General features: G+C 51.5%; 2 protein-coding genes across 6 annotated transcripts in view; one reads left to right on the top strand and one right to left on the bottom strand.

Annotated features, from left to right (window-relative positions):
• The window catches only part of ARHGAP45 (Rho GTPase activating protein 45), a 52,220-nt gene extending 35,455 nt beyond the window's left edge, over positions 1–16,765 (top strand). For all 4 annotated transcript variants that reach the window (XM_083720217.1, XM_083720219.1, XM_083720216.1 and 1 more), the window contains 7 exons: positions 1,000–1,163; positions 2,232–2,420; positions 3,975–4,112; positions 7,456–7,691; positions 9,487–9,736; positions 11,368–11,461; positions 13,893–16,765. In XM_083720217.1, coding sequence (XP_083576343.1) covers positions 1,000–1,163; positions 2,232–2,420; positions 3,975–4,112; positions 7,456–7,691; positions 9,487–9,736; positions 11,368–11,461; positions 13,893–14,260 — 1,439 coding nt within the window. In that variant the 3' untranslated portion in view covers positions 14,261–16,765. The remainder of the gene's footprint in view (positions 1–999; positions 1,164–2,231; positions 2,421–3,974; positions 4,113–7,455; positions 7,692–9,486; positions 9,737–11,367; positions 11,462–13,892) is intronic.
• Positions 16,766–17,355: 590 nt separating this feature from the next.
• On the bottom strand, positions 17,356–26,210 carry POLR2E (RNA polymerase II, I and III subunit E). Of its 2 annotated transcripts, XM_083720782.1 has the most exons (8): positions 26,111–26,210; positions 24,540–24,714; positions 22,246–22,361; positions 20,545–20,625; positions 19,681–19,739; positions 18,893–18,971; positions 18,012–18,098; positions 17,356–17,925 (listed from the first exon to the last, which is right to left on the bottom strand). In XM_083720782.1, the coding sequence occupies exons 1-7, from the start codon at positions 26,165–26,167 to the stop codon at positions 18,033–18,035; spliced, it is 633 nt and encodes a 210-aa protein (XP_083576908.1). In that variant the 5' UTR covers positions 26,168–26,210; the 3' UTR covers positions 17,356–17,925; positions 18,012–18,032. The 2 variants fall into 2 exon arrangements, with proteins under 2 accessions (XP_083576908.1, XP_083576907.1); XM_083720781.1 differs by having other exon boundaries at positions 17,356–18,098.
• Positions 26,211–26,622: the final 412 nt, after the last annotated feature.

Consider the following 26,622-nt stretch of genomic DNA (forward strand, 5'->3'; position numbering starts at 1 on the left):
GGGGCAGAATATACACAATACAACAAACGAACCGGAAAGGCCTCAAAAACGAAAACACAAAATGAATAGCAAAAACAAACAAACAAACAAAAAAAGAGCACCAAACTTAATCCATTCTGGAGGTCCGTTTGACTTCTGAAATGTTCGGAAACCAAGGCATGGCTTCTAATTGGCGAAGGCGCACCAGAAACAATAGCCACGTCGGACATTCGGCTTCTGAAAAACGTTAGAAAACTGGAACACTTACTTCCGGGTTTTTGGCGTTTGGGAACCAAGGCGTTTGAGAACCAAGGTACCACTGTATTTAAATTCCAGAAGCTTGAATTGCTCTCGTTTGCACCTTGAAAGCAGGACTTTGGGGGCAGCTAAACCAGCTGTGCTGGTCCCAAGGGTTAACCATGCAGTGAGGTCTGACTCCAGTCCGAGGTCGAGGGTGCGGTGTGGAGGCTGTCCGTCAAAGCTGTAGCTGGGTCCAAGGCAGGGAGTCGGGTGAGGTCAGGAGCTCTGGCAGAAGAGCAGGACAGGGTGCAGGCAGGAGCAGGCTAACAACAATGTTGCTCCTGCAACCTGGGACTGGGGCTGGCCGACTTTTATCTGCCCCGAGGCATAGGGCAGCCCCGATCCTCTGGTGACTCGCCTCTCCTGGCCTGGAGGCGAGCCCTCCTCCTGCGGGAACTTAGTTCCCTCTGCCTCTCTGCCCTGAGCCTCTGCAGCTCAGGAGAGGCTGGAGGGTGACCAGACCCAGAGACAACCTCCTCTTCCCCTGATGGGGCTGAGAGTGGAGCACCTGCAGGCAATGGGTCCTCCATCACCTCTGGAGCCAGAGCAGACTCACCTGAGGACCCAGCACAGGTGAGGACCCTTCAGGCTCAAGCCCCAGCCCTGGCTCAGCTGGTTCTGGAGGCGGCGACTCCTGTGCAGGCTGGGATTCCTCAGGTTCAGCCTCCATGTCCGATTCCCAGGCCGTCACACCGGCCCTTTCCCCTCCCCGATTCCCAGGTATCGACGACATGACTCCAGAGATCTCGACGCCCACCGGCCCTTTCCGCCACATGGGCTTATCCAAAGCTGCGCAGACCCATCGTTTGAGGAAGCTCAGGACCCCTTCGAAATGCAGGGAGTGCAACAGCTACGTTTATTTCCAGGGAGCCGAGTGCGAGGAGGTAGGAAGCGTGCAAATTCCCAAATTGAAGGGGGGTTGGCCTGGATGGCCTTTGGGGAAAACCCTCCTTCCAACTCTACGATTCTACGATTCCATTTGGAGTGGGGGGGTCCCCACTCCGAGGGCCACATGCCCCCACCCCCGGGAGCCACTCGCAGAAAGTGGAGCAAGAGATGAAAACGTCTCCTTGCTCATGCATCTAAAACAGGGGTCAGCAACCTTTTTCAGCCGTGGGCCGGTCCACCCTCCCTCAGACCTTGTGGGGGGCCGGACTATATTTTGAAAAAATAATGAACGAATTCCTAGGCCCCACAAGTAACCCAGAGATGCATTTTAAACAAAAGGGCACATTCTACTCATGTAAAAACACACTGATTCCCGGACCGTCTGCGGGCCGGATTGAGAAGGCGATTGGGCCGGATCCAGCTTCCAGGCCTTAAGTTGCCTAAGGCAAGGGTAAAGGGACCCCTGACCATTAGGTCCAGTCATGGCCGACTCTGGGGTTACGGTGCTCATCTCGATTAATTGGCTGAGGGAGCCGGCGTACAGCTTCCGGGTCATGTGGCCAGCAGGACTAAGCCGCTTCTGGCGAACCAGAGCAGCGCACGGAAATGCCGTTTACCTTCCTGCCGGAGCGGTACCTATTTATCTACTTGCACTGGTGTGCTTTCAAACTGCTAGGTTGGCAGGAGCAGGGACTGAGTAATGGGAGCTCACCCCGTCATTGCGGGGATTCGAACCGCCGACCTTCCGATCGGCAAGCCCTAGGCTCTGTGGTTTAACCCACAGTGCTACCCGCGTCCCTTAAGTCAGTGTTTCCCAACCTGGTGTCTCCAGCTGCTGTTGGACTACAATTCCCATCATCCCTGACCATTGGTCTTGCTAGCAAGGGATGATGGGAGTTGTAGTCCAAAAACAGCTGGAGACCCAAGGTTGGGAAACACTGCCTTAAGTTGTCTAAAAGCAGCTGGGGGGGGGCAGGGCAAGCAGACCACCTGGTGGCCCTTTCTAGAACTGGGGCACCCTCCTCTCATGCCGCTGGTTTTTCCCCTGCCTCCGTCGCCCGCAGTGCTACCTCGCCTGCCACAAGAAGTGCCTGGAGACACTGGCCATTCAATGCGGGCACAAGAAGCTCCAGGGGAAACTACAGCTGTTCGGGAGGGACTTTGCCCAGCAGAGCCGCCTCAGTTCCGACGGCGTCCCCTTCATCGTTAAGAAGTGCATCTGCGAGATCGAGAGGCGGGCGATGAAGACCAAGGTGAGCAGGGTGGATGGACAAAAACCCAAGGATTCAGATTTTATCCTGGTTGTGGTCAGGGTTGTCTTCAGCAGAGCCAGGGCTGTGGTGCTAAGATCCCTCCGGCACCGCCCCCCTCCCAGAGTTGCTTTTTAAAGGAGGGCGACACGCCCAGCTTTGCAGGGCTGGAGGAGGCGGGCATAAAAATAATAATACAGCGGCATAGTGTGGGTTGTCAGCACCTGGGGCAAGGCAAGTAATTTGCGCCCCTAACCCCTAACCTGCCGCCGCTGCCAGCTTCTTCTTGCTGCTGCCTGGGCTGGGGTATTTACGGTAAGGTAGCCACGGCGGCGGCGGCGGGTCCGTGTCAGGTGATCTGAGGCGAGTTGCCGCTGGCGCTGCCGCCCAAACGACGACGACGCTTGCCCGGAGAAGGAGGAGGGCAGAGAGGCGAGGAAAATGCAACATGGCCCAGCAGCTGCAGCAGTGGTGGCGGCGGGGGGGCTGTGAGGAGGGGCTGCCTGGCGCGCCCTCCGTGGCCCTGATGCGCGGGGACCGCGGCGAGCGCTGAGAGCCGCTGCCTGCCGGATGCCTTCAGCCCGGACGAGCGCACAGCTCGTCGGTTCCGCGAGACATGGGGCTCTGCTACAGCCTGCGCCCGAGGCTCTTCGGCGACTCCGGAGGCGGCGAGCGCGCCCCCCCAGATGTTGTGCCCGGTGCGGCCGGCCCCCCCTGCACCCCCCATGCTACACCACTGTAGTAATAATAATAATAATAATAATAATAATAATAATAATAATAATGTTGTTGTTGTTTAGTCGTTTAGTCGTGTCCGACTCTTTGTGACCCCCTGGACCAGAGCACACCAGGCCTTCCTGTATCTTTGTCCATGGAGTTTTCTTGGCAGGGATACTGGAGTGGCTTGCCGGTTTCTGCTCCAATAATAATAATAATAATAATAATAATAATAATAATAATAATGTATTATTTATTCCCCGCCCATCTGGCTGGGTTTATTGATTGATTTACATTTATTTGTTATGTGCGCATGCAGACGATCATTATTTATTTATTTATAATAATAAAAAAATTATTGGTTTTCCAAAATTTTAAACAAACAAACAGAAATACATCTTAACTGTACTTGATCCAATCTTAGTAACATTTTTAAGTGACTTCCTCAAATCCCCCTGGCTGTGTATCATTGTTAACAGTTTTCCAAAACCTATTTTCTCATAAAATTCACTTAATCCCTTAACCTCTTATTTTGTTTTCGTTTTGACTTTAAACATATTATTCTCTAAAAATCACACAATTAAATCCTAAGTCTGTCTGGAATCTGCAAGCTTTTCCAATGAAGCTATCTTAGAGTATTTAACTAAATAGTCTTTGAGTTTCATCCATTCCTCCTGGTACTCCTCCTCCTTCTGGTCGCGGACTCTTCCAGTCATGCAGACAATCATGATTATCCCCTATTAAATTGCCCTGTTGTTGGCGCTTTGCGATCGATCGGTGGGTTTTGGCTTGCAAGTTTGGGCACTCGGGTCTCTAAACGGTTTGCCATCGCCGCTCTAGGGCATCTACCGCGTCAACGGCGTGAAGACCCGCGTGGAGAAGTTGTGCCAGGCGTTCGAGAACGGGAAAGAGTTGGTCGAGCTGTCCCAGGCCTATCCTCACGACATCAGCAACGTGCTGAAGCTCTACCTGCGGCAGGTGAGTCTCCCTGGGGTGGTGCGTGGGACCTGGGCGCATAGCTGTCAGCTTACAGATTTGGAAACAAGGGACCAGCAGCCTCGGGAATAAGGGATCAGCAGCCAGAATAAGGGATTTTCCGGGCACAGGCATGTTCGATTTCTGAGCCCCTCCGAGCCAAAGGCAGAAAGCCCAGCCAGCAACCAAATGAAGCCTCAAGCGGTGGTTCCCACAGCGCAGCAACCCGGCAAAGGGGATGCAGCAAGGAAAACCACCGTCACCTCTCTGCTGGGAAGCGCTGAGCAAAGGCGAGTCCCCAGGCAACGCAGCCGATTTGATTGGCACAAGGCATGCAAGCTCCACCCCCCAGTCGTTCTCGGACTCCTGATTGGGTGAGCAACGCAGCCAAGCAACACAGTTGGAGCCTCCCTCCCCCCTGGCCGGCAGAGAGGGAGGGAGGGAGAGAAGCTGCTTCCTTTGAAACCCGGAAAATTTAAGGAGCATCATCAATAAGGGACAGCAGCGGGACACGGCGCTGGGATAAGGGACTGTACTGCCAAATAAGGGACGGTTGACAGCTATGCCTGGGCGGTCTTTGGGCTGCAAACTGAGGGCTCCCTTCTCCATGCGGAGAAGGAAGAAACACTTGAGTTTATGACAGGACTAGGCAAACTCCGGCCCTCCAGATGTTTGGGACTACAATTCCCATCATCCCTGACCACTGGTGGGGATGATGGGAATTGTAGTCCCAAACATCTGGAGGGCCAGAGTTTGCCTACGCCTGTTTTATGACCACAGTGTCCGCAGGTTGTAGAATCAGAACTGTGGGGTTGGAAGGGACCATAGTCCAACCGCTTGCGATGCAGGAATCTTGGCTAGGATATCCATGGCAGATGGCCACCCAGTTGTTGTTAAATTAAAAGACGCCTGCTTCTTGGGAGAAGGGCAATGACAGGCCTAGACAGCATCTTGAGAAGTAGAGACATCACCTTGCCAACAAAGGTCCGTATAGTTCAAGCCATGGTTTTCCCAGTAGTGATGTATGGAAGTGAGAGCTGGACCATCAAGAAGGCTGATCGCTGAAGAATGGATGCTTTTGAATTCTGGTGCTGGAGGAGACTCTTGAGAGTCCCATGGACTGCAAGAAGATCCAACCTCTCCATTCTGAAGGAAATCAGCCCCGAGTGCTCACTGGAAGGACAGATCCTGAAGCTGAGGCTCCAGTACTTTGGCCATGAGAAGAGAAGACTCCCTGGAGAAGACCCTGATGTTGGGAAAGATGGAGGGCACAAGGAGAAGGGGGCGACAGAGGACGAGATGGTTGGATAGTGTTTTCGAGGTTACCAGCATGAGTCTGACCAAACTGCGGGAGGCAGTGGAGGACAGGAGTGCCTGGCGTTCTCTGGTCCATGGGGTCATGAAGGGTAACTTCGAGAACACTGTCCCACCATCTCGTCCTCCGTCGTCCCCTTCTCCTTGCGCCCTCCATCTTTCCCAACATCAGGGTCTTTTCCAGGGAGTCTTCTCTTCTCAGGAGGTGGCCAAAGTCTCAGAGCCTCAGCTTCAGGATCTGTCCTTCCAGTGAGCCCTCAGGGCTGATTTACTTAAGAATGGATACCATTCTTATGGCCACCCAGCCACTTCTTTAAAAACCTCCCAAGGAAGGAGAGTTTGCCACCTTCCATTCCACGGCCAAACAGCTCTTACCGTCAGAAAATTCTTCCTGGTGTTTAGTCGGAATCTCCTTTCATAGAACCATAGAATTGTAGACGGGGGGTCCGACCCCTGCACGCTGCACCATACAGAAATCAAACCCGTGACCTCGGTGTTACAGGCACCCCACACTTGCTTGAATCTGTTGGCTCAGGTCCGACCCTTCAGAGCAGGAGAAAACAAGCCTGCTCCATCTCCCATGTGACAGCCCTTGAGATATTTTAAGTTGGCAGTCATTTGAACGCCTCTCCATTATTCCTCCTCCAGACCAGACGTACCTTAGTAATAATAATGATGATATACCGTATTTTTTGCTCTATAAGACTCACATTTCCCCTCCTAAAAAGTAAGGGGAAATGTGTGTGCGTCTTATGGAGCGAAGGCAGGCTGCGCAGCTATCCCAGAAGCCAGAACAGCAAGAGGGATAGCTGCTTTCACTGCACAGCGATCCCTCTTGCTGTTCTGGCTTCTGAGATGCAGAATATTTTCTTTCTTGTTTTCCTCCTCCAAAAACTAGGTGCGTCTTGTGGTCTGGTGCGTCTTATAGAGTGAAAAATACGGTAATAATAATTTATTACTTATACCCCGCCCATCTGGCTGGGTTTCCCCAGCCACTCTGGGCAGCTCCTAACAGAATTTTAAAAACACGGTGAAACATTGAACATTAAAACCTTCCCTGAACAGGGCTGCCTCCAGATGTCTTCTAAAAGTCAGAGAGTTGTTTATTTCCTTGACATCTGACGGGAGGGTCTCCACAGGGCGGGCACCACCACCGAGAAGGCCCTCTGCCTGCTTCCCTGTAACCTCGCTTCTCGCAGGGAGGGAACTGCCAGAAGGCCCTCAGAGATGGGCCCAGGTGTCCGGGATGGATGATGGGGGTGGAGACGCTCCTTCAGGGATTCTGGGCCAAGGCCGTTTAGGGCTTTCAAGGTCAGCACCAACACTTCAAATTGTGCTTGGAAACGTACTGGGAGCCAATGTAGGTCTTTCAGGACCAGTGTTATATGGTCTCGGCGGCGGCTCCCAGTCCCCAGTCTAGCTGCCGCATTCTGGATTAATTGCAGTTTCCGGGTCACCTTCAAAGGCAGCCCCACATAGAGCGCATGGCAGTAGTCCAAGCAGGAGATAACCAGAGCATGCACCACTCTGGCCAGACAGTCTGCAGGCAGATAGGGTCTCATCCTGCGTACAAGGAGCTGGTAGACAGCTGCGCTGCACAAAGAATTGACCTGCGCCTCCATGGACAGCTGTGAGTCCAAATGACCCCCAGGCTGCGCATCTGGTCCTTCAGGGGCACAATTACCCCATTCAGGACCAGGGAGTCCTCCACATCTGTCAGCCCGTCCCTCCAAAACGCTACTTCTGCCTTGACAGGATTCAACTTCAATCTGTTATCCACCATCCATCCTCCAACCGCCTCCAGACACTCACACAGGACCTTCACTGGTTCTGACGGGAGGGCGTTGCACAGGGCGGGCGCCACCACCGAGAAGGCCCTCTGCCTGGTTCCCTGTAACTTCACTTCTCGCAGGGAGGGAACCGCCAGAAGGCCCTCGGGAGATGGACCCAGGTGTCCGGGATGGATGATGGGGGTGGAGACGCTCCTTTGGGGATACTGAGCTGATCAAAGACATTATATCATTGGCTCCAGCTCCCGGAACCCATCATGCCATTTCGCATGTACAACAGCCTTATGGGGTTGGCCAAGGAGAGCCTTCAGGGAGGAGCCGAGGGCAGGACCGGGAAGAGTATCGCTGAGCTGGTGGACAGGGGACCCGAGACCGAGAAGGTGGTCGTGGCGCTGGTGACGAAGCTGAGGGAACTTCTGAAGGAGCTTCCGTCGGAAAACTTGTCCACCCTAAAGTACATCATTGTGCATTTGAGGAGGTAAGTGGGAGAGGGGGGGACGACTGCTGGCAGGAGACCCTGCCTCCAATAAAAGGGGGGTGGTGAGATTTTCACTCCCTTCCTTCTACAACAGCCAGTACAGTGGTACCTTGGTTCTCAAACTTAATCCGTTCCGTTCTGGAGGTTCCACAAGCTCAGGAGTCTCGGCGTATTGGCCCAAACCTGTGACATCACCAACCATCTCTTTCCCCGCCAAATGTAATTTTTAAATTTGCTGTGTGCCTTGTAGGCAATACAGTGGTACCTTGGTTCTCAAACTTAATCCGTCCCGGAAATTCCGTTCCAAAACCAACGCGTTCCAAAACCAAGGCGTGCTTTCCCATAGGAAGTCGTGCAAAATGGGTTAATCCATTCCAGGCTTTTACAAACAAGCCCTAAAACAGCATGATTTTTACTATCTAACGAGACCATTGAATCATAAAATGAAAGCAACAATCAATGCAAAGGTAAAGGTAAAGGGACCCCTGACCATTAGGTCCAGTCGTGACCAACTCTAGGGTTGCGGCGCTCATCTCGCTTTATTGGCCGAGGGAGCCAGCGTACAGCTTCCGGGTCATGTGGCCAGCAGGACTAAGCCGCTTCTGGCGAACCAGAGCAGCGCATGGAAACACCGTTTACCTTCCCACCGGAGTGGTGCCTATTTATCTACTTGCACTTGATGTGCTTTCGAACTGCTAGGTGGCAGGAGCAGTGGGAGCTCACCCCGTCATTGCAGGGATTTGAACCGCCAACCTTCTGATCGGCAAGTCCTAGGCTCTATAGTTTAACCCACAGCGCCACCCGCATCCCAACAATCAATGTAGTGTACTGTAAAATAAATAAGCCAGTATTGTAGACGATAAGGATTAAAATTACCTTTTTTTCTTACCTGCACTGATGATCATAGAATCATAGAGTTGGAAGAGACCACAAGGGCCATCGAGTCCAACCCCCTGCCAAGCAGGAAACACCATCAGAGCACTCCTGACATATGGTTGTCAAGCCTCTGCTTAAAGACCTCCAAAGAAGGAGACTCCACCACACTCCTTGGCAGCAAACTCCACTGTCGAACAGCTCTTACTGTCAGGAAGTTCTTCCTCATGTTTAGGTGGAATCTTCTTTCTTGGAGTTTGGATCCATTGTTCCGTGTCCGCTTCTCTGGAGCAGCAGAAAACAACCTTTCTCCCTCCTCTATGGGACATCCTTTTATATCTTTGAACATGGCTATCATATCACCCCTTAACCTCCTCTTCTCCGGGCTAAACATGCCCAGCTCCCTTAGCCGTTCCTCATAAGGCATCGTTTCCAGGCCTTTGACCATTTTGGTTGCCCTCCTCTGGACACCTTCCAGTTTGTCAGTGTCCTTCTTGAACTGTGGTGCCCAGAACTGGACACAGTACTCCAGGTGATAGTCATTGTTTGGATCGGGGGCTTTTATCCATTTCCACAGCCACACAATCAGTCAGCCGGTAGCTGAACTGGGTTCCACATAGTCACAAAAACAAAAAAAGAGCCGCAAACACTCAAAAATAAATGGCAATAAACAGACAGACCACGGTGTAACGCTCGAAACAGAAGCGTAAACACTCAAAACGGATCACGTTTGGCTTCCAAAATCAGTTCCCAAACTGGAACACTTCCTTCCGGCTTTGGGTTCCAAGTTGTTTGTGTACCAAGGCGTTTGAGAACCAAGGTACCACTATATTTAGAAAGAGAAGACTCCGCTCCCTCGGTGTTGCAAAACAGACCAGGGTTCCCTTGTGAACTGTGCCATCCTCCCCGATTCTGCCCCCAGGATCGTCGAAGTCGAACAAGAAAACAAGATGACCCCTGGCAATCTGGGGATTGTCTTTGGCCCCACATTGATGCGCCCGAGACCCACGGAGGCCACCGTTTCCCTCTCCTCGCTGGTCGACTACCCGCATCAAGCCCGCATCGTCGAAGCCCTCGTAACCTTCTACCCAGCCATCTTCGAAACCAGCGGCGCTTTGCCGGAAAGTCCCGAAGACGCGGTTCGGGAAGATGGCGACGCGGCTGAGAACCAGGTAAGGGGGGAAATTTTCGGAGAGGTTGTTGTTGCAGAGGGAGAGCTCCTGAGCGGGGACTGCTGGATTTTTGGGAATCTTCAGGGTGGCAGGAGAGGATATACTGTTTAATATCCTTCCTAACTTAACGCGGATGGCGCTGTGGGTTAAACCACAGAGCCTAGGACTTGCCGATCAGAAGGTCGGCGGTTCGAATCCCCGCAATGACGGGGTGAGCTCCCGTTGCTCGGTCCCTGCTCCTGCCCACCTAGCAGTTTAAAAGCACGTCAAAGTGCAAGTAGATAAATAGATACCGCTCCAGCGGGAAGGTAAACGGCGTTTCCGTGCGCTGCTCTGGTTCGCCAGAAGCGACTTAGTCCTGCTGGCCACATGACCCGGAAGCTGTACGCCGGCTCCCTTGGCCAGTAAAGCGAGATGAGCGCCACAACCCCAGAGTCGGTTACGACTGGACCTAATGGTCCCGGGTCCCTTAAATTTTACTTTACCTTATGCTAGCAAGTTCCTTTATGTAGCAGAGTTACATTCCCCTTTTCACATGCACAGATGTTTTTACATGCAGCAGATGGCTGGTTTCAGGCTCGTGTGAGCCTCTTGCTATTGTACAATTCAGTCTGTCCGAGAACCAAGGTACCACTGTATTACCAACTAAATAATATTTTTAAGGCAGATAAAAAGGAAGGTTTTACTTATGAGATATCAAGATTTCAAAAAGACCTGTTAGAAAACAATAATAAATCGCTGTCAAAAATGTGTAATTTGCTCTTGGAAAGGCATACAAAAGATGAACAGGTCACATCTGTAATGACACACCAGGCAAAGGATTTGGGGCATAATATACAGCTGGCAGATTGGGAGAGGTTATGGGGAACAGATTTGAAATTTAGGGCACATTGTGTGCTGAAATAAAATGATGTGGAAATGATGCGCAGGTGCTATTTGACTCCTAGTAAGTTAGCAAAAATGCATATAACAAGCACAAATATCTGCTGGAAATGTAGATAAAAGTTAACAAAACTTGGTAACAAATACTATGGATAACGGATTGATATGCAGTTGTAAATGTTGATATTAGGATCCATGGAGGGGATGAGGGGGTTGAAGTTTTGAGATTCAGAACAATTTCTTTATAATGGGTTTGCAACTGATATTGTTGTATGCTTATTGTTTTTAATCAAATAAAAATCATTACAGTGGTGCCTCGCAAGACGAAAAGAATCCGTTCCGCGAGTCTCTTCGTCTTGCGGTTTTTTCGTCTTGCGAAGCAACCCTATTAGCGGCTTAGCGGCTTAGCGCTATTAGCGGCTTAGCGGCTATTAGCGGCTTTGCAGCAAAGTGGCTATTAGCGGCTTAGAAAAAGGGGGGGAAAGCGAAAAAAATCACAAGACTCGCAAGACGTTTTCGTCTTGCGAAGCAAGCCCATAGGGAAATTCGTCTTGCGAAGCGCCTCGAAAAACGGAAAACCCTTTCGCCTAGCGGGTTTTTCGTCTTGCGGGGCATTCGTCTATGCGGGGCACCACTGTAATGGGTTTGCAACTGATATTGTTGTATGTTTATTTGTTTTAATCAAATAAAAATCTTTATTTTAAAAAATAAATAAAATACCTCAGCAACGTCTTGCATTCTACGTGCAGGAAGATGCATGCCAGCCATCGGACGACACAGAACTGTACCTCACGGCCTCCGCTGAGCAGACAGAGGCTGCTTTTCATGAGGACCTGTACAGAGGTGAGGTGGAACACACCTGTCCGAAGGTTGGGCGCTGGGTGATAATACTATATTTTTCTTCCTACAGTTTATTATACTCTCCCAGCTTCACCTTAAGGTCCCAGGCGGGTCGTGGACATTAAAACACAATGTGGAAAGCAGTTTGAAACCGAGGCGGTCCCATAATTGTCAACGCAGGCAAACACTCGCAGTCTCTCTCTCTCAGCCGGCTCGCCTCGCAGGGTTAGTTTGAGGATAAGATGGGGACGGTGAGCCACGAATACAGATCTCCTTGGCAGAAGGACAAGGGAATAAAAAAAAGGAAGGCAGTACAGTGGTACCTCGGGTTACATACGCTTCAGGTTACAGACTCCGCTAACCCAGAAATAGTACCTCGGGTTAAGAACTTTGCTTCAGGATGAAAACGGAAATCGTGCGGCGGCAGCGGGAGGCCCCATTAGCTAAAGTGGTGCTTCAGGTTAAGAACAGTTTCAGGTTAAGAACAGACCTCCGGAACGAATTAAGACTTAATCCGAGGTACCACTGTAATGGGTTGCATGCCCAGAAAGTGGTGTTGGGGGATGAGTTTTCGGACCCCTGGGCTCTCACTTGTGGGGTGCCTCAGGGTTCTGTCCTCTCCCCCATGCTTTTCAACATCTACATGCAGCCGCTGGGAGAGATCATCAGGGGGTTTGGGCTGGGTGTTCATCAGTATGCGGATGATACCCAGCTCTACCTCTTTTAAATCAGAACCAGTGAAGGTCCTGTGTGAGTGTCTGGAGACGGTTGGAGGATGGATGGCAGCTAACAGATTGAGGTTGAATCCCGACAAGACAGAAGGACTGTTTTGGGGGGACAGGAGGCGGGCAGGTGTGGAGGATTCCCTGGACCTGAATGGGGTGACTGTGCCCCTGAAGGACCAGGTGCGCAGCTTGGGGGTCATTTTGGGCTCACAGCCGTCCATGGAAGCGCAGGTCAATTCTGTGTCCAGGGCAGCTCCATCTGGAACGCAGGATGAGACCCTCCCTGCCCGCAGACTGTCTGGCCAGAGTGGTGCATGCTCTGTTATCTCCCGCTTGGACTACTGCCATACGCTCTCCGTGGGGCTGCCTTTGAAGGTGACCCGGAAACTGCAACTAATCCAGAATGCGGCCGCCAGACTGGGGACTGGGAGTGGCAGCCGAGACCGCATAACACCGGTCTTGAAAGACCTACATTGGCTCCCAGTACGTTTCTGAGCACAATTCAAAGTGTTGGGGCTGACCTTGAAAGCCCTAAATGGCCCAGTATACCTGAAGGAGCATATCCACCCCATTGTTCAGCCCAGACACCGAGGTCCAGCTCTGAGGGCCTTCTGGAGGTTCCCTCTCTGTGAAAAGCAAGGTTACAGGGAACCAGGCAGAGGGCCTTCTCGGTGGTGGTGCCCGCCCTGTGGAACATCCTCCCATCAAATGTCAAGGAAATAAACAATTACCTGACTTTTAGAAGACATCTGAAGGCAGCCCTCTTTAGGGAAGCTTTTAACGTTTGATGTTTTATTGCGTTTTTAATATTCTGTTGGGAGCTGCCCAGAGTGGCTGGGGAAACCCAGCCAGATCGGCAGGGTATAAATAATATACAGTGGTACCTCTGGTTAAGTACTTAATTCGTTCCAGAGGCCTGTTCTTAACCTGAAACTGTTCTTAACCTGAAGCACCACTTCAGCTAATGGGGCCTCCTGCTGGCGCTGCACAATTTCTGTTCTCATCCTGAAGCAAAGTTCTTAACACGAGTACTATTTCTGGGTTAGCGGAGTCTGTAACCTGAAGCGTCTGTAACCCGAGTGTAATGGTTCTAGGGGTTGCTCGTGCGTAAATCGGTGCCACACCTGGCTGGGTTGCCTGAGTGAACCTTTTTCCGTCCGGACAGCCACTCACCCGTGGCTGTCTCAATCGCTGGCAGAATCCGTCAGTGGGCGTTTCTTGAACTTCTTCCAGCAAAGAAGCTCTTTGACGCCTAGTCTCCGCCTACTCTCCCTGCGCGGAAGCCTTCTGCGCAGGGAGGGTGTGGGCAGCGGAGGACCCATGCTCTCCCTGCTGGTCTTCGGCGAGGAGTCATGGAGCCCCCTCGCCGATTCCCCCATCTGCCCCCCTTCTCCACTGGTGCTACGCTGATTTCCTTCTGGGGAAAGCAGCCCCAGAAGATGGGCTGCTTCTCTCCCTCCCAGGACGCTCTCCGGCATCCCTCTGGAGCCCTCCCTCTCCCTCTGGCTCCGATGGCAGGACCCTGACACCGAGGTACCACTGTATCATCATCATCATCATCATCATTATTATCATTATTATTATTATTACTGGCCTACCTAGCAGGGATATTGAGGATAAAATGGGTAACCCACACAGATCTCCTTGGCAGAAGCACAAGGGAGTAGAGAAAGGAAGGCAGTAATGAGTTGCATTTTATCCCTACACAGAAGACAGCACTCGTTTCATCGATTCCGACTCGGATCCCGAAGACTCCGCAGAGGCGGGCATCGAGGGGCCCCCGCGGCGAGGCAGCGAGACCAGCGGCGACGAGGAGACCCCGTCTGCGGACGAAGCCAGCGAGGAAGGGACGCTGAGCCGCACTTACAGCGTCGGTCAGTCGGACTCCGAAGACGTCTCTCCGTTGCAGCGCTGCCCGACCCGGGAGGAAGTGGACGAAAATGCGGTTTTCGGGAGAGAGGGCGACGGGGAGAGTGCGGAAGGGCAGGCGGGAAGGCCGCCGGAGGCTTGCAACACCAACCAATCGAACAACGTGGCGTTTCCGCAACCGCCTTTCGGCTACAAGGCGTTAGAGTAGTTTCCCCAGCCTCAAAAACTGGAATGAACGAACATATATATATGCAGAAGAGCTGCCAACAAACAAAAGCCAATTCCTGCAGTTCTTGGTGCCCTAACCCGCCTTTTCAACGCAAACCTGGTTATCCTTTCGCCCGTTTTGGAACAGGCTGCGAAACCGGAGCGTGCCGAAATTAAGGTTTCCGTGTGACTCCCAACCTCTTTTGCACGAGCGGCGTGTTAAAAAGAACAGTCCTAGATACAACCCTGTTGTGATATTATATTTGCACCGTCCTGTCCTTGTTCGCAGAGGTTCTCGGTTCTCTGCCAGCCCCTTTCAAAGTACTGATTTGAAGGGCCTTCACTTTAGCAAAGCAGAACTCTTTGTTTATTTTGCTAGGGATAGGGTTGGGTTTTTAAATGCCAGCCCCTTCAGCTATGTCATTGTGTTGTTTTTTTAAAAAGTCAGGGTACAAACTGACCGTGGGGGAGGCTTGCTGGATTACGTGGTACTCGAAAGGTTGTGATCCATCCTTTCCGGGAATCAAGCACCGCTGTGGACTTGCTACTGAATAGACAAGCGCCGGATTGCAGCCTGCTGGTGATGGTTGCAGTTTGCTTTTCGCACCCTGCTCCAAAAAATACGCCTAGCTCATTAAGCCAGAAAAAGAATTAAGCAAAAGTCTTTCTTATATGAGGTTTATTCCCCCCGAGAGACGAGTTTGTTGGACGAGCGGATCCCAGCTCAGGATTTCAAGCTAGAGTAACCTGCATCGTTTTGTGAACAGAAGATGGGTGCGTCGATCACTTAGTTCAGATTTTAAGAGGCTTTTCCCGACTCTAGCAGTAGATGCGTTGCTGGGAAAAGGCCGTGGCTCTGTGCTTTAGAGCATGTTTGGTGTTCAGGCAGCTGCGATCTCCGGCATCTCCCAGTTTAGACTGGGAGAGACTCCCTTTCTCCAAAACCTTGGGAAATCGTCACTAGCTGGTGTGGCCAGTATTGAGCCAAATGGACCAGTGGTCAAGTCTCAGCATAATACAGCTTTAAATCGATTCAGGACAAATTCTTGGCATTAGGCAGTTTCCAATTTCTCCACTCCTAGGTACCCAAGAGAATATTTACCTCTGAACAAAACACGAGAGGGGAGTGACTGGGGCTTTCACTAGGGCTGGGCAAAACCTAGTTTTCAACACACCGGCCAAACGCTGCTTTTATCTACTGATCTACGACGTCTGAAATAAAGATGGAGTTATGTAGAAGCATCGGCCGGCTTCACGGTTTCCCCAATTGTGATTTTTTGTGTACACAAACATCACGATCTGTGAGCTAGTGCCAGGTCAAAAATTACGAAAGTGGCACCACGATACGGACTTCAAACCGCTTTGGACGATATATGGATATATATGCCCAGCCCTATACAAACCCAGTCACCCTGTAGAAGTGTTTTATATATATACATGTTTTTAGCATTTTTTGGGGAGCTACCCAGAGTGGCTAGAGCAACCCAGTCGGATGGTGGCATATAAATAATAATTATTATATTGCTTTAAAAAGGGGGCAGGTCTGGGACCCAGGGCAAAAGGTGTGGGTGTCAGAGCAGCCCTGCTCCGCTTCCTGGTAATGCCAACAGTCCTGCGGGAAATGTAAGAAAGCAACAGAGCAGAAAGGTTTTTCTTCCGTGAGGCCAACTAACTTGCCAAATCCTATGCAAAAAACACCTTCAGCATCATTAAGAGCTTTGATTTGGATCTGGCCCAAGAGACCCACCTAATCCATCTCGCTGTGTCCTGGCAGAAGCTGAGCACGGCGGCGCCGCCTAGTGGCAAGGTCTTTCAAAGAACCGAGGCGCCTCTTTCGAGACTCCGCCGTGCTTTAATGGGATGGCGGTTCCCAGCCAAGGGTGACACTGTGGGTTAAACCACAGAACCTAGGACTTGCCAATCAGAAGGTCGGCGGTTCGAATCCCCGCAATGACGGGGTGAGCTCCCATTGCCCGGTCCCTGCTCCTGCCAACCTAGCAGTTCGAAAGCACGCCAGTGCAAGTAGAGAAATAGGTACCGCTCCGGCGGGAAGGTAAAAAGCGTTTCCGTGCGCTGCTCTGGTTCGCCAGAAGCGGCTTAGTCCTGCTGGCCACATGACCCAGAAGCTGTACCCAGGCTCCCTCAGCCAATAAAGCAAGATGAGCGCCGCAACTCCAGAGTTGGCCACGACTGGACCTAATGGTCAGGAGTCCCTTTACCTTTACTGGGAACAGAGGCAAAAGAAATCTCAGCTTCCGGAGAAGGCAGGAACGGTACCGTGTGTGAGAGTTTTGTTTCATATGTCAAGGGTGGATGAGGGGAAAGAGTGTGGAGGTTCAGGTCTTAATAACCTCGGCTTTTTAATTATTTGTACATAAGGTATCCCTCCCTGTGTTTGAGAGCCTGCCTGTTTGGCAGCCCGCTGGTTTGCTTTTTAAACTGCTGCACTCGCAATCCTGGACTGATGCTTTTGTCAGGTATGAAAATAAAGTAAGAGTACACAATCCACTGGAGTTGCGTCAATTTCCTTCCCACCCTCCTGCAACAATTAACAACCACTCTGGAAATTGCTTTGGCAAGAAGTCTCCAAAATACCTGTAATACCTCACTGGTTAATAACAAAGTGTTGGTGCTGACCTTGAAAGCCCTAAACGGCCCAGTATACCTGAAGGAGCGTCTCCACCCCCATCGTCCAGCCCGGACACCGGGGTCCTCCTCCTGAGGGCCTTCTGGCGGTTCCCTCCCTGCGAGAAGCGAGGTTGCAGGGAGAGGGCTTTTCGGTGGTGGCACCTGCCCCGTGGAACGCCCTCCCGTCAGACGTCAAGGAAATAAACAACGATCTGACTTTTAGAAGACATCTGAAGGCAGCCCTGTTTAGGGAAGTCTTCAATGTTTGATCTTTTACTGTGCTTTTAATATCCTGTTGGAAGCTGCCCAGAGTGGCTGGGGAAACCCAGCCAGATGGGCGGGGTATAAATAATAAATTATTATTATTACACAACTGGGGGCATCTTTCCCTCCATGGTTTCCCTTTTCAGTTTTTTCCTACAAAATGCTAGACACTTTCCAAGCGCTCAACAATAATCCTAATAAACATTATTAGTTCTAACGCTTTATTGAAATGATAACCTTATTAAGACAGTCAAGGCTCCTTTTGAGAGAGGTGGATTTCCCCCAGCAGTGATCAGCAAAACAGAGAAAGGAAGAGGAACGTTCCCAGGAGTCCAGAAAATTTCTCGCAAACGGTTTACTGCAAGCACACTCTAAAGGCAGATACCTCCACATAGGTCCTCCATCCAGGTTTCTTCATTCAAAGCACACAGCCAAAAACCACTTCCAGGCTACCCCATCAGTGTAAGCAAAATATACCCAGGCCCAGTTCAGTTGGGGGTGGAATTATCAGAAGGGTGCTTATTGTGACGTTAGCAACCGGTTCCACTTCAGATCTAGAAACTTGGGTGGTTTCGAAGCAGCAATCGTCTCTCCAAGAAGACTCCAAATGACCTGGGCTTTCCAGAAGAGACACAAACACGTACACCTCAAATTCCGATCCTCGCGGTTACTGGGAAGGCAGGTTTGCCGTCTCCGCGCGGCACGGAAAATTGACGGAACCACGAGGCAATATAGGAGAAGTGTTGGTATCTTGTTAGGTATGCTGTTCAAAATCTGTCAAAGAAGCGTTTCTCAGCAAAGAAGATCTCTCTGAAATGAGGCCGCCCACATTTCCTCTGAAGGTAAGGAGATAAGAGTACCTTGCGAAGTAGTTTTGCTGGCTACTGCACCAGTCGGTAGGTGATATACCGTCCGGCCGTCTCGCTGGGACGGATGATCTTCACCACCTGGAAGAAGACAGTTCTCAAAATCAGGTACTGATTTGGGAGAAGGCAGGTGCTGGTTTCAAAATCAGGAACTGATTTGGGAGAAGGCAGGAAGAGAGCCAGTAGCCTTTTTCACACAATACATGCGTAATATATTGGAATCTGTTGGCAGTGGTGATGGCAGCTAATTTCAGTAGTTAAAAAAACACGAGACTAAGCCCTTTAAATTTAAATTGTAATGTTCTCTTTCCCATGACTGTAAAACAAGCATGTCAAACAGGTAAAAACGGGGCTTTTCCTCCACCCTATAAAAAGGTCATGGGACGCGGGTGGCGCTGTGGGTGAAACCACAGAGCCTAGGACTTGCCAGTCAGAAGGTCGGCGGTTCGAATCCCCGCAATGACGGGGTGAGCTCCCGTTGCTCGGTCCCTGCTCCTGCCAACCTAGCAGTTCGAAAGCACCTCAAAGTGCAAGTAGATAAATAGGTACAGCTCCGGCGGGAAGGTAAACGGCATTTCCGTGCGCTGCTCTGGTTCGCCAGAAGCGGCTTAGTCCTGCTGGCCACATGACCCGGAAGCTGTATGCCGGATCCCTTGGCCAGTAAAGCGAGATGAGCACTGCAACCCCAGAGTCGGCCATGACTGAACCTAATGGTCAGGGGTCCCCTTACCTTTGACCTGAACCCCAGTTTTTAATTCTGTGGGTAGATCGCAGCCTCTTGGGAGTTGCTGTAGAGCAACAGAGAGCCCATGAACTGGTTCCCGTCCCCTTCGACTCACGTGTGGCCCTACGGTGTCCTGTCCGCAAGTCCTTACCTGGCCTCGCTTGATTCCAAAGTAGCGAGCCACCGGGTCCCCGGCCTGTATCCTGGGGAGCTGGTTTTCTCGGAGCTTACTGGGGGAAGCAGTTAAGGGAAAGCAATCCATCCGTTTCACCTCCCCGGGAAGAAAGAAGGCAAGTGTAACAAGCAAGGTTCAATTCGGGGAGAAGCTGAACTCATTCATGTCCTGGCTTGTGACAACTAGCGTCAGACCAGGGCGGGGGGGGGGGGACCCTTTTGAGGGCCTCACGCTCCCTTCTGAGGGCCACATTCGGAGGGCAAAAGGGGATGGAGAAATAAACACAGAAGCTGTGCGGTACAGAGGTTAGTGTCAGCATTATCTTGCTTATGTATTTTGTGTTTTTGTAACATGACTTTTGGGGTGCGGGTGGCGCTGTGGGTTAAACCACAGAGCCTAGGACTTGCCAATCAGAAGGTCGGCGGTTCGAATCCCTGCGACAGGGTGAGCTCCCGTGGCTCAGTCCCTGCTCCTGCCAACCTAGCAGTTCAAAAGCACATCAAAGTGCAAGTAGATAAATAGGTACCACTCTGGCGGGAAGGTAAACGGCGTTTCTGTGCGCTGCTCTGGTTTGCCAGAAGCGGCTTAGTCCTGCTGGCCACATGACCCGGAAGCTGTACGCCGGCTCCCTCGGCCAATAAAGCGAGATGAGCGTCGCAAACCCAGAGTCGGCCATACCTGGAGCTAACAGTCACGGGTCCCCTTTACGTAACATGACTTTTCAGACCTACGAGGATAGGGCAGCAGAACGAAAAGAAGGATACTATCGGGCCAGTAACTCAGTCACCTCCTCTTTGGTCATGACAACATGTTCAGGAACCAGCTGCATAGGCGGAAAGAAAGAAAGGTAGAATAAGAATAATTTATTATTTATACCCAGCCACTCCGGGCGGCTTCCAACAGAACCTAAAACACAATAACCTATTAAGCATTAAAAGCTTCCCTGAACAGGGCTGCCTTAATATGTCTTCTAAAAGTCTGGTAGTTGTTTTTCTCTTTGACATCTGGTGGGAGGGAGTTCCACAGGGCAGGTGCCACCACTGAGAAGGCCCTCTGCCTAGTTCCCTGTAACATGGCTTCTCGCAGCGAAGGAACCACCAGAAGGCCCTCGGAGCTGGACCTTGGTGTCCGGGCAGAACGATGGGGGTGGAGATGCTCCTTCAGGTAGTCAGGACGCAGGCAAAAAACAGGATGAGGACACAGCTAGTCACTTTTGGTGCACAGAAAGCTCTTTCAACACATTAGGCAGAGAAACAACTTGGGTAAGAATGGAGGCCGTTTTTGTGTCCTACAGGGAAACAAATGTTCCACAGCGGACTTATCTGGCATGAATACATTTTGTTTTCTGGTGGGGTGACACTTCCAAATTACTCTGCTAAATCACGTATTTCAGGATAACTGTTTGCACAACCCAGTAAGGAAGATAACACAGTAAGATTCAAAACGGTAACAATTAATTGCACTTTTATTCCAAATCCAACCGGAACCGTTCTGTGTGATTAATTCAACAAAATGAGTGGACCTTTGGCCTGGAAAAGAGGAGACTTGGTTTTGTTCTCATTTTGGAGACTTTCTGTTGCCTAAGCAGCATTTATATAGCGTTAAATCAAACGGAGGAGACGCCTCACCTCGTGTTCAGTGATGTTGATCAGCAGCTCTTGCTGAAGGAACTGTTCAAGGATATACTTGGGAGCCATGTCTACGAGAGACTGAAAAAGAGCGGGAGGAGAAGGGACATAAGCTAATGTCAGGCTTCAGGGAACTGGCTTCCTCCACCGCTTGGCAGTAGATAAGCAGAACAAAGGAAAATGAGCCTTCTTACAAGTTAGAAACTTCAATGATCACAGCGAGAGAACAAAGAACCCATTTCCTAGGAATGGCGGTGCTCCCAATTAGGAAATCCACCCCCTTACGCCCCTAGTCACCCACGTCACTCCTACGTCTTGTAACCTCTTTATCAGGGGTCAGCAAGGTTTACCTGGGCCAGTTCACTCCAGCAGAGTTCCCTTTGTGGGTTGGATTCTGTGCACGGCGCACGTGCGCACACGATTTCCAGCACCACGGAAGGGAGTCCCCGCGCCGTGGTGGTTTAGCGCAGCGTGTGGGGACTCACCGAGCCGACGGCTTGGTTCGGGGGCGGCTCGTGGAGCGGTTAAACAATCCCTGCGGGCTCTGTACTTTATGTTCTGCCACTTTCTCAGCCCTCATTGAGCTTGGGGAGGGTGGAGGAATGCTTCCCAGAGACAGTGAATCGGTTAACTGGGACCGAACAATGGGAGCTCACCCCGTTGCAGGGATTCAAACTGCCGACCCGATCGGCAAGCCCAAGAGGCTCTGTGGTTTAGACCACAGGGCCACCTGCGTCCTTTAAGCACTAGGTTAGGTAAAGGTAAAGGGACCCCTGACCATTAGGTCCAGTCGTGGCCGACTCTGGGGTTGCGGCGCTGATCTTGCTTTACTGGCAGAGGGAGCCGGCGTACAGCTTCCGGGTCATATGGGCAGCAGGACTAAGCCGCTCCTGGCGAACCAGAGCAGCGCACGGAAATGCCGTTTACCTTCCCGCCGGAGTGGTACCTATTTATCTACTTGCACTTTGACGACTTTTGAACTGCTAGGTTGGCAGGAGCAGGGACCGAGCAACGGGAGCTCACCCTGTCATCGCGGGGATTCGAACTGCCGACCTTCCGATCGGCAAGCCCTAGGCTCTGTGGTTTAGACCACAGCGCCACCTGCGTCCCTTAGGCACTAGGTTAGCAAGCCCTAAACCAAATAACATCGGCACAAAGGGGAGTAGAAACCTGCACCAAGGTACCATATTTTCCCGTGTACAACACGTCCCCGTGTATAAGACGGGGCTATTTTGGGGGGCTACAATTTAAGAAAATGGGGGGGGGGAGATGGCCCAAGTTGTTGAACTGTTTCTGGGGGAAGGACTGCCCTGAGTTGTCGAGCTGTTTCGGGGGGCAGGGAGGGGGATGCCGAAAACCACTCCTCCGAGCCGCAAACGCTGAGATTCGCACGTGTCGCCAAAGCAAACAAGCGCAACGGCCAATCCTAAGCAGCCCTTGCCGCAGCCACCAATCACACACCCGAGCACCAGTGACGAGCGGCTGAAACAAATCGGCCGTCCACCCTCGGCACTACCTGTGTGTAAGACCACCCCCGATTTTTAGCATTCTTCTTGAGTAAAAAAAAACCCCTCATCTTATACGCAGAAAAGTACAGTATTTCTTTGCCTGCGAAGCTTCGCTGCCCGCCGAATGTCTTGTGCCCAAACTAGCCCAAACTGTGCCCTCTAGGTTGAACACCGCGCAGATGGACTTGGCTACCTGTTTCGCTGATGGGGTCATGCCCTGCTGAACCACAATGAGGGCCCGGGTGATGTTTTCCTCCTGCATCCGTTGGCAGTACATCTTGATGGTCTTAATCCCAACCTTTGGCTCCTCTGAAAGGGAACAAAACGGCACGGTTGGCGTGTGAAAAGACCGTATTTTTCGCTCTATAGGACGCACGAAGGGGAAATGTGTGTGCGTCCTATGGAGCGAAGAAGCCATAGCCCCACGACCCTCTCCCGGCTGGAGAGGTGACGCGCGGCTATGGCAGCAGCCTCTCCGCTGTGCGCCTTTCCGCTTCTCCCCAACCTGCTCTTTGGGGCTGGTGGTGGGCTTCCCCCCGCCAGCCCCAAGGAGCAGGTCGAAAGGAACCTGAAGCCTGGAGAGCGAGAGGGGTCGGTGCGCACCCACCCCTCTCCAGGCTTCCAAGGTAGCCGCCTGAAGGTGACTGAACGCACCTTAAACGGCACCTTGTTTTAGAGGGGGGAAACAAGAGGGGGAAATTCTCCCCCTCTCTGCGCAGCGCCTCCTGTCACTTCGCTGAAGGGGCGCTGGGCAGAGAGGGGGAGAATTTTTTTTCTTGCTTTCCCCCCTCTAAAACAAGGTGCGTCCTATTGTCCGGTGCGTCCTATGGTGCGAAAAATACGGTAATTTGTCCTCACCACCACCCTCTCTAGAGCCAACAGGCAAGACTCTTGTTTCTTAATAAAAAAAGCAAGCTTCCAGACCTCAATGTGACAGCGAAGCAGCATCTGAGAAGTTGCACATACAGTGGTACATCGGGTTAAGTACTTAATTCATTCCGGAGGTCCGTTCTTAACCTGAAACTGTTCTTAACCTGAGGTACCACTTTAGCTAATGGGGCCTCCCGCTGCCAGCGCGTGATTTCTGTTCTCATCCTGAAGCAAAGTTCTTAACCCAAGGTACTATTTCTGGGTTAGCAGAGTCTGTAACCAGAAGCGTATGTAACCTGAAGCATATGTAACCCGAGGTACCACTGTATAGCACTGTCACAAGTTTACAGACAACTGCATGAATTATTCTAGCTAGGCAGTAGAAGGGGCAAGTAGAATATAAAACGGAAGAATGGTATAAAGAGGTGTGGGATACAGCTATTAATGATAAATTAACATGTGCCATTAAGGTAAGATGGAAAATATGCAGGAGAAATGATTTTGAGAAGATATAGAGAGTGTTCGTAGAATGTGTGCTGTTAAATGGGGGTTGGAGGATGGATGGCGTCTAACAGATTGAGGTTGAATCCTGACAAGACAGAAGGACTGCTTTTGGGGGACAGGAGGCGGGCAGGTGTGGGGGACTCCCTGGTCCTGAAAGGGGTCACTGTGCCCCTGAAGGACCAGGTGCGCAGCCTGGGAGTCATTTTGGACTCACAGGTGTCCATGAAGGCGCAGGTCAATTCTGTGTCCAGGGCAGCTCCATCTGGTACACAGGATGAGACCCTCGCTGCCCGCAGACTGTCTGGCCAGAGTGGTGCATGCTCTGGTTATCTCTTGCTTGAACTACTGCCATGCGCTCTCCGTGGGGCTGCCTTTGAAGGTGACCCGGAAACTACAACTAATCCAGAATGCAGCAGTTAGACTGGTGAATGGGAGCAGCCACTGAGACCATATAACCCCAGTTTTGAAAGACCTACATTGGCTCCCAGTACATTTCCGAGCACAATTCAAAGTGTCGGTGCTGACCTTTAAAGCCCTGGACACTGAGGTCCAGCTCCGAGGGCTTTCTGGCGGTTCCCTCACTGCGAGAAGCCAAGTTACAGGGAACCAGGCAAAGGGCCTTCTCGGTAGTGGCACCCGCCCTGTGGAATGCCCTCCCACCAGTTGTCAAAGAGAAAAATAACTACCAAACCTTTAGAAGACATCTGAAGACAGCCCTCTTTAGGGAAGCTTTTAATGTTTAATAGGTTATTGTATTTTAGTGTTTTGTTGGAAGCCGCCCAGAGTGGCTGGGGAAACCCAGGCAGATGGGCGGGGTATAAGTAATAAATTATTATTATTATTAAAACAAAAAGGGGCCAAACCATCACAAGTGGTGCTAAAATTCTGGGAGGCTGGACAGTTACAATGGAATGGTCTCGGTGGTGGGGTGCACATTTTTATTCTTACCTATGATTATTACTTTGTCAAAATAAAAAGCTCCAAAAATAAAAACTAAAGCAGATCTTGTTGAAAGAAAAAAAGAGAAAGCTAGCCACGACTAGGAAGAAGACGACACAATCAAACCAGCAGTTGAAAGGGGGTCAAACTTTTTGCTGAATGCCATATCCTCACCTGGGAAGAAGACAAACATCTGATCGGTGGGGTCGTCATTGTGGGCCACCAACACGGTGAGGTCCGTCCGCCGGGGTCGTCCTTCACTGGGCTTGTCGCCAAACTGGGCTTTGAACTCCTCCAGGGTCTGGTCCAACTCATCCTGGGTGACCAGGTAGCCTCGATCATGACACAGCTGGAGCGATTTGGAAGTAAGGAAGAACAAGAGGGGAGAGAGAGATCCATTGCAGGTTACAGCAACACTGAAGGCGACATTTTTCCACCTTCGCCGCATCAAGCAGTTGGTCCCTTGCCTTTCCCGCCCCGACCTGGCCACAGGGATCCATGCAACGGTCATCTCCAGGCTTGACTACTGTAATTCGCTCTACGCGGGGCTGCCCTTGTAGCTGCCCCAGAAACTCCAGCAGGTGCAAAATGATGCAGTGAGGCTCCTCACGGGGTCTCTGGCATGGGAGCATATTCACCCAGTGCTTTTCCAGCTGCATTGGCTCTTGGTGGAGTATAGGGTCAGATTTAAGGTGCTGCTTTTGACCTTTAAAGCCCTTCACGGCCTAGGACCCTTGTATCTACGGGACCGCCTCTCCCGGTATGCCACACGGAGGACCTTAAGGTCCATAAATACCGTAGAGGGACCCCTGACCATTAGGTCCAGTCGTGACCGACTCTGGGGTTGCGGAGCTCATCTCGCTTTGTTGGCCGAGGGAGCCGGCGTACAGCTTCCGGGTCATGTGGCCAGCAGGACTAAGCCGCTTCTGGCGAACCAGAGCAGCGCACGGAAGCACCGTTTACCTTCCCGCCGGAGTGGTACCTATTGATCTACTTGCACTTTGACGTGCTTTCAAACTGCTAGGTGGGCAGGAGCAGCGACTGAGCAACGGGAGCTCACCCCGTCATTGCGGGGATGCAAACCGCCGACCTTCTGATTGGCAAGTCCAGGAGGCTCAATGGTTTAGACCACAGCGCCACCCGCGTCCCTCAGGGGCCCCTTTACTAAATAGAAACTTAACCCCAAAAGTTAGGACCAAGATTCAAATCCTGACTGGGTAACTTTGCTCACTAGTAACATTGAACCATGAGGACTAGATGGTGGGACAGTGTTTTCGAAGCTACCAGCATGAGTTTGACCAAACTGGGGGAGGCAGTGGAAGACAGGAGTGCCTGGCGTGCTCTGGTCCAGGGGGTCACAAAGAATCAGGCACAACTCAACGACTAAACAACAACAGGGGGAATTTGCAGTCAATTTGCAGGAGGGCCTGGGACAGGTGAGGTTGCTTATCCCTTATTTTGACTGCTGATCCCGTATTTTCGAGGCTGCTGGTCCCTTATTTTCAAATCTGAAAGTTGACAGCTATGACCCTGAGCCCCTCCAGGAGGGGGGGGGGTATGACTCTTAATTCCCCCTCCAGGATTGTCTTCGCACAACGGCCCTGCCAGGTAGGCCTCCGAAGTACTGCGCATGCGTTATAAAAGGGAGCCCCCCCCCTCTTCAGCCCCCTTCCCCCCCCCCCTCGTTCCCGGGCTCTTCCGACCCGCGCTCCCTCCTCCCCTTCTCCCTCCCCGCCCGCCCAGACCTGCATGATAGTTTTCCGGATCTTCCACAAGCGGTACGTCTCCTCCTCGTCGTCCATGGCGCCCGGCGAAGCGTCGAAGAACACGAAGGACGCGCTGCGCAGGCGCTTAAAAAACCCGACGGGAGAAACTACGCATGCGCAAAGTGCGTCGTCCGGGCGCTGTTCTATGACGGAGTAGGCTCCACGCATGCGCATAGACATCTGCCTCGCCGAGCGCCCGCAATGGCAGTTCTGCGCACGCGCGATGTTGTTTTTTAAAGCTATCATGGGTTTCTCCGGCGCCGCATTGCGCAGGCGCCAACGGTTCCGGTTTTCCTCCTGTCGCTATAGCAACGATGGGACCATAGAGATACTACACAAGGGGGGGGGAAATGAAGAGTAGTGCTAGGGAGACAAAAGTTGTTGAGCTTTTGTTAACCCTATATATGGCTTAAAAGCACAAAACCCCCCAATATATTAGCTTTTTTGTTTTTGTTTTCATTTTATATTTTTACTTTTGGGCATTTTTTCTT

The sequence above is a fragment of the Podarcis gaigeae genome, assembly GCF_964106915.1.
Source record: "Podarcis gaigeae genome assembly, chromosome: 18".
NCBI classification, from domain to species: domain Eukaryota; kingdom Metazoa; phylum Chordata; class Lepidosauria; order Squamata; family Lacertidae; genus Podarcis; species Podarcis gaigeae.

Coding starts and splice junctions, on each gene's coding strand:
- POLR2E (XM_083720782.1), bottom strand. CDS start 26,167: ATGGACGACGAGGAGGAGACGTACCGCTTGTGGAAGATCCGGAAAACT. Junction 24,715..26,110: donor TCCGGAAAACTATCATGCAG/GTCTGGGCGGGC, acceptor AAATCGCTCCAG/CTGTGTCATGATCGAGGCTA. Junction 18,099..18,892: donor TTGGAATCAAGCGAGGCCAG/GTAAGGACTTGC, acceptor GTCTTCTTCCAG/GTGGTGAAGATCATCCGTCC.